General features: G+C 47.9%; 2 protein-coding genes across 2 annotated transcripts; both read left to right on the top strand.

Annotated features, from left to right (window-relative positions):
- Positions 1-279: 279 nt before the first annotated feature.
- EDB93DRAFT_1258398 (uncharacterized protein) lies at positions 280-918 on the top strand (the record flags this gene model as incomplete). Its single annotated transcript, XM_041454129.1, has 2 exons — positions 280-333; positions 397-918. The coding sequence occupies 2 exons, from the start codon at positions 280-282 to the stop codon at positions 916-918; spliced, it is 576 nt and encodes a 191-aa protein (XP_041300607.1).
- A 136-nt stretch (positions 919-1,054) lies between these two features.
- On the top strand, positions 1,055-6,029 carry EDB93DRAFT_1110324 (uncharacterized protein; the record flags this gene model as incomplete). Its single annotated transcript, XM_041448033.1, has 15 exons — positions 1,055-1,160; positions 1,237-1,580; positions 1,631-2,173; positions 2,240-2,386; positions 2,448-2,836; positions 2,858-3,194; positions 3,314-3,448; positions 3,512-4,058; positions 4,123-4,248; positions 4,313-4,531; positions 4,595-4,645; positions 4,683-4,748; positions 4,842-4,953; positions 5,417-5,480; positions 5,964-6,029. 15 exons carry the CDS (start codon positions 1,055-1,057, stop codon positions 6,027-6,029), a joined length of 3,252 nt encoding a protein of 1,083 aa, XP_041300606.1.
- Positions 6,030-7,313: the final 1,284 nt, after the last annotated feature.

Below are 7,313 nucleotides of genomic sequence, written 5' to 3'. Positions count from 1 at the left end.
TAATATAAATTCACTATGTATACTAAGATATATACTAAGATTACAACGATAAATACAGACAGAGAGATAATAATCGTCACGTGATTGAATCACATGACCATCGCTGAAACTCAAAGTACTAAGAACATGAGGCATAAGTAAGAACATGAGGCGACGGCGTAGCGTGCATGGGGCAAAGGGTCTAGGGTTATTAGAAAAGGAGCCGGATAGTGATAAAATCAATTGTTAGACACTTACCATCACATCGATTAAAGATCAGGACTGAAAATACATATCGACATGCCCCCCAAAGCGTCGCGCAAAGGGAAAGGAAAGAAATCTGAAGCAGCAAATGTAAGTGTACAATGGGTATACCTAGAATTAACAACACAAACTGATGATCAATGGGTGTAACAGGAAGGAGGAGGATCAAGCTTTCACCTTGACACCAGACCGGTGGAGGCGGTCGCTCCCAAGCACGATGCTGGGAAGGAAATCGAACGTCTGGACACCGAGGTGATAAAGAGCAAGGTCGGTGTCGCATGGATCAATATGTTGGCGATGGGCGAGCGTCTAAAGTTCGGGGTCTACAACGACCGGCCTGAAAACGATGCTGAAACGCACAAGTTAATACTATCGTTCAAGCGCCATGGGATCGTGTCCATGAGAGAAATGAACGCTATTCCACTCATCATTGAGATCGACCGCGTCAACAATGCGGAAACACTTCCCTTTGATTTTAGCAGCCCACAGAATGTACCAGAGTTGGAGCTCGTCGACATGAACCCTATCATAGTGGCCTCGGGACAGCATCGACTTGCAGCACTTCGACAATACCATCAAACATTAACAGATGAGTACAGGACACTCGAGAAGAAACGCGTCAAGATCAAAGAGTTGAAGAACCTGAGCGAGGAACACATACTGCACCTTCAATGAGATGCGGGAGGAGATGGGCACGATAAAAGGAATTATGGACGGTATGGGTGGATGGGGGGTCGTAATCTACGACAAAGGTGCGTTGATTGACGCGCTGGATACCGTCTGAACGGCAGTGCGTATCGTGCTATGATCGATGGTGTTCCACACAAGTGTGGTATTCGATGCTTGTAATTATAATACCTCAAAACTGTCCGCCGTACAGACCGTCTGGATGGCGGACGATCTGGTATTCTGGACTGGTTAGCACGCGGATAGAGCCGTCTGAACGGCGTCGTGTTTGGGGGGTCTGTGATACTTATACACCCTCTATTACAGAATCTCTGTTGCAAGGAGGAGACGAGTTAGCGAATCATCTTAGTCGAAACAATCCGTTTCACGACTACAAAGAAACAGAAGAAGAGGTACTCATTACCGTGTTGAAGAAGCTGAAAGGAGTATTGGACTCGACTCCTGCAAACACACGGCATGAACGTGCTACCACGACATTAGTGGAGATCCGAGGCATGCAAGACAAAAATACGCGGCTACTAAGAGTCCTGCACCACGAAAAACTGTGCATGTTACTGGCGTCACGTTTACTATACCTCGGTACCCACTTTCGTCGTCGTCCCGAATTTTCCGTGACGTGGCTGGCGAAAGGACTGGATGTTTGCATGGGCGTAAGTTTTTTTGATCATATGCGAGGTCGACTCACATTATGTTATGTCAGATATATTTGATGTGGATAGAGCAACGTACGATCACGTTGAGAATGCTCGGGTCTCGCTCGGCGTTTCCAAGCTATAAACAAGTGTCTGCCTTGATTGATAAGGCAGACGACGGCAACACAGACGCCCAGGCAGAGATCGCCAAGCTGCGTAAGATCATGGAGGAGTCAGACTACGGGGATGACGATAGCGAACTTACCTTGTGGGCTGAAGTCCTCGACAGTGTCGACAAACACGCTCTCGACGCATTCGACACAATTAGGGACAGCATCGGTCAGATGACCCCCACCTACGTCATGCGTTTGAGTTCGTATCGCCAGGGAATCATCAATTCTATGCGAAATAAGTGGTCCATTAACGCAAACAAAGATTACAGCCAGAACGAGAACGAAATCCTACAACACCTCGACCGAGTCGTTGCTCGTGTTGCTCTCTTCCTGACGCCAAAGGAAGGCGAAACACACGCTCCTGAACCTCTCCTAGGAGGGTTTATGATGGACTACGCTTGGTCCACATTTAACAAACTTAAGCTAGGGTTGGCTGAGGTGAGCATATCGATTGTTTCGTATAATGTTCTAACGGCAGACTTACGGTGTAAAATTACTATGCAGATATGTCGTTGGTTTGAGGTATTCCTCGACTATTGGAGGATATTGCATCCCAAGGGTCACGCCATGGACGATTGGTCGGTCGTGATGCTGTCCAATATTGCGAAGGATCCACGGTTCCCGTCTCAGAATGACGTCGCTGGCAGAGATGTAAGTATGGCGCCCTGAAATGAAATGTGAAACACGCTCAAAGACGCTAACACACCTCTAGATTGTCGATAACATTTGGGCACACAGAGGAACGTTGGTGCTCCGGCTCAACAACCTCATGATGAAAGAGAAGAAAGCACTCACACCTCGACCTAAGGATAAGAAGACGTTAGACGCTGCATTTGAGAAACTCCCTGAGAACGAGCGTATCGCTAGCGAGGCCCTTACGAAGATATTGCTATCGCACCGGTCGAAGACTGGACCCAGGAGCCGTGATTTTGCCCTTGAGCCTAAATCCATCGCTGGAATGATGGCTTTACACACTACGACCTGGGACTGGCTAAGCCCGACGATCAAGAACACTCAAAGGGATATCGACCCTTGCATGAAGGCGATTGCCGTTGAGCGGACCTACCTAGTTCAATATCGAGCAAAACTCTTGAAAGATAAGTACGTCGGCGCGCTTCGCAGGTTATTCGAATTATCACTCGAACCTCGCATGAAGAAACTTCAAACGCTCGACCCAGCAACCGGTAAGCTACGGTCTGGGAAGGTATGGGTATGGTGGGACAATTTAAACCTCACCTCGGCTCAAGGCGATCCGTCTGTCGTCTTAAAGGCCCTCGAGGACAAGACCATCACAAGTCATAAGCAAACCCAGGCTCGCCTCACACTCGAGCAAGCTGATCGCGAGGAGATCAACAAACTTATCGGTTACTTTTGTAATCTTCCATGTGTTCGTGCAACGCGTGGAACAACCTCGCTCGTCTCAGCTGACGTCATGGGGCCATTTCGACAAGTCATCCAGGTGAGTCAGCACGCCGTGGAGACGGTACCAACGGCGTCTCATTGGATGATTTCCCGTATACGCACGCGCTCCTGACCGTTCTATCGGCGTCGTTTTGTGTACTGACTTCGGTTTATTAGGGTATTGAAATTAATACTGCCAGAAAGCGTTATCGTACGCTCGAAGCAGACCCAGAAGCTGTGTTCGACCTCGCTGAAAGACCCTACAGTCTTGGTCTTGGCCTACCTGATAGCTATGCTGATCCTCACACCATAGTAAGTGTTTTGACATTAATTAATTTACTTCAATTTTATTTACGTACGTCTAATTTTCCTAAGGGTTATGGTTCTGAATACAGCGACGAGGATGACGCAGACAAGGACGAAAACCCTCAGGTTGCTAAGTCTGTCACTCAGAAAGGTAAAGGCAAAGGTAAAGGTAAAGACAAAGGCAAAGGCAAAGGCAAACAACGTGCCGTTCAAGTCGTCGTCGAATCCGAGCCTTCAGCTCGCTCGACACCATCGGTCACATTCACTGGTCCAACCGTCATCGAGGTCATCGATTCCAATGTTCCTACGCCAGCTGAAATGCCTGCTGCCTCCTCACCGTCTGTCTCTGCACATACGCCAACAGTTGAGGCTCCTCTTCCTCCTGCCAGTACTATGCCCGTCTCTACGCCTGTCGTTGCACCATCAGTACCCTTGCGTCAAACCACTGCAACGGTCGTCCCAAAACCTCGCCCTGTTCCTCGCAAACATGTCGAAATTCCCGTGCAATCGGTCGATGAACATAACGTCGAGGTGTCTCCGGGCGTTACGACTCCCACAACCTCTCGTCCTGCACCTGTACCTGGAAACGTATGCCCTCTTCCATCGACCGACCCAGGTCAGTCTTGATTTATTTCCTCAGTCGTAGTCCTCTCCTCATTGTCTAATCGTTATATTGCTAGATACAAATACAACACCTCGACCAACAAACTCTGCACTCGTAGAGACTTGTGAACAAGAGGATCCAGATGGTGACAAGGAGATGACAGACGCGGTGGACACCGTTCTATCGGCGTCTGATACGCTTGGTATGTATTCAATTTCATATTTCAGTGGTCATTGGTATCTAACGATCTCGTTCATACATTATAGGTAATTTACTTCAAAGTACACTCCCGTCAATCACTCCGTCCCCGCAGGACATCATAGATGGCTTCAGCGCCGATGACATCGGTTGGTTCAACCCCGACGACAACGACAACGAAGAAGACGACGACGACGACGAACCTATAGAACAATACGAACCAGAGTACGAACCGGACGACATTCAAAGCGAGGATCATAGCGAGCCAGATGATCCCGATGATGCTTGTGAGCCCGCCGTCCAGACGGTATCCACCGCGTCCATTTGTTCATTTTCATATTCTTTTGTAGCGTATATGCCCACACAACCTTTGACTCAACAACTCCCACCTCGTCGCACTGGTTCGTCTCATTTTAATTGTATTCTATCGTATATCAGCTAACCTAACCCGTAAAGAACGACGCGTCGCTTCGTCTTCAGCCAAGCGTTCCCGTGCTGCCACAGGTGCGTTTCTATTTCCGTTCGCATCGCATATATCAATCGCTGACTTCGTTCAAAATATTTATCATTAATCATCATATCAAAATAATATTATAGGTGCTTCGTCCTCATCCTCGACCCAAGGCCGTGGCAGTAAACAGAAGAAGAAATCCAAGGTGGCCGTCCAAGGATCTTCTGAGGATGAGGCTGACAATACAATTGTTCCAATGTAAATGTAATGTAGCTTTGCTGCCCTTGCCTTTCGCCTATGCATCATCTCTTTCTTTTGCTCTTGCAGTTGTAGTTGTATTTGTGCTCTCTCTTCTGTATGTCCCTGCGTACGTCTTGCTGGTGTTGTTCGTTGTTTCAATCTTTTGCCGTTGCAGTAGTCTCTCTGTTGAGCATATGTTTGATGTCTGCCAATGCTAATGTGTTCTGCTCGTTCGACTTTCGTCATGTGTGTGACTTTCCTCCCAATCATTGACTCATTCAGCAACTCCTCTCATGCTCCCGTTTTTGCCATGTTGTCCAACATTGCAGCATCTCGTTGTTTTAGTAGTACGCCCTGCAATCTAGCAACGTCTGGTTCGTCCAAGTGTTCTCCCCAGGCGTTCTCCTTTGTATCCCCCTGTATGCACTCTCTTTTTATTACTAACTATCTATATCTGTTTCATCGTTGTCCTGCGCTGTAGTTCCATTCCCACTCGTGCTATCGCCTGCCATACCAGCAATGTCTTTCCGCCCCAATTTCATTTGGTGCGTCATTTCATTTCATTCGTGTTCTTACTAGTAGTACATTCTGTCTCTCTATCCTCGCCCATATCGTTTCCACACCTCTTTTCTTTCTTCGATCGCCTGCATCTACGACGAGCGCGACTTTTAATCTCGTTCAAACGTTGACTTGTCGACTCCCAGCCACAGTCTCGTACGTTCGTATTCCCTGCTTTCTGTCTTTCGTTTTCTCCTCTTATCACAAGTCATTATGCTCATTCATTTCGCCTCTCCAGCTTTACCCATCGTCTGTCCTACCTGTTTCAGTCTCCAACATCTCTTCCTTCCCTATCGTCTGTCTGCCGGTCAGAGCCTCTGTTTTTCCATCGCCTCTCTGTTTGGCTCACCTTCCCCGTCTTTCATCAGATCTATCCCGCGTATCTTGACTATATCGAATCTATATCATTATCTCGACGTTTTCCCACTCACGCATTCATCTGCTCGCTCGCCTCCTCTTTTGGTCTATAGCCTGTCCATTTTCATCCAATCCTCGCAATTGCCGGTTGCCATGCGGTCCCTGCCCTGTCGTACTAACCTTTTAAGACTTAATTCACTGCTAAAGCGTCCCTCGGCGCTAAACTCGGTCTCTCGTCAATTGATCGTACTTCCGTTCTGGTATGCTCCGGGTAACCTTAATTCATTTCACTCTTCTTTGCATCCATGAACCAAGACTTTTCCTACCCTGCTGCCCTGCCAATCTCATCCTTAACTTCTGCTGTTCCGAGTCTTTCTTCGCCCTGCATCTTTCTGTCGTCTTTCTTTCCTTTTCTCCTGTTCCTATTCATTTATTTAGTCATCTCACACCATCCCTCATCATCGTCATGTCGCCTCCTCCCTGATCTGTGTCCTTGCCAGAATATACTAATATTAACCATCTTTCCGGTGCCGGAACGCTGAGGCTCCTAGTTCTTAAAATTTTCTTTGGGGCATTGCTTGAATTTCACATATCAATATATATATATTACAAAGGACATAAGGTCCTTAGAACCGTAGCGCCTCCCCTCCGGCTCTCTCTTCGCCTCTAGTATCTTTTTTCTTTCCTTCTGCACACCCGCTTTTTCTGACCAGTCTCTCTCAAGCAGACCCTCCCTCCCATTCCATTTTTGGCCTGATCCTTCTCGCATTCCCTTTCAATACCAGCATGTCCGACATAGACGATCGCGCGTGAGTAGTTATTAACCCATTTTTTTTTCATTCCTCACCATTTCCCTCAAGTTTCGACAGTGATGATGATCTGGCCACCATCACTTTTCAAGGAGCTCTCCGCAATGGCGATCAGGACGACCCTCGCCCCTTCGATTTGGCGGATGTTCCTTCCTCTGTCGAAGCAGAAGATGCCTTGCCCCAAAGCGACATCTTTGAGAGTCTCTTCCTGCAACCAGAAGGACCTCTTCCCGCAGGTCGTACCTGGGAACAGACGAAAGTTCACCCCGTAAGTTTGTCCACCCTCGCACGCACCTTCAAAAAAGAAGACAAGGCCACTGCAATCAACTTGTTGCACCGTCGTTCTGTCCTCCGCCTCGACGACGACCTTTACTATGATAATAATGACGAGATGCTCGCTTGGGACGGTTCCCAGCATTTTCTCGATTTCTTTCTAGTGGTGGGTGGCTCTGTCGGTTTGCATGCCCTGCTACCAAACAAGGTCGTGGACCACACATTTTCCATCGCACTCAACCTCTCTCTGCCAAACCACATGTTTAGACCGAAATTCGGCAAGCTTGGTTTTGATCCCACGGGATGCATGATGTCTCTGGGAAGAGGACCATCCTGTGAGTCCTGGCTTGCGTTCTGCCCACGCGAAAACCTAGAGGACTT

Source organism: Suillus bovinus (genome assembly GCF_016758785.1).
Source record: "Suillus bovinus strain UH-Sbo-P2 chromosome Unknown EDB93scaffold_303, whole genome shotgun sequence".
Lineage (NCBI taxonomy): Eukaryota > Fungi > Basidiomycota > Agaricomycetes > Boletales > Suillaceae > Suillus > Suillus bovinus.
This window is presented reverse-complemented; position numbering and strand designations above follow the sequence as displayed.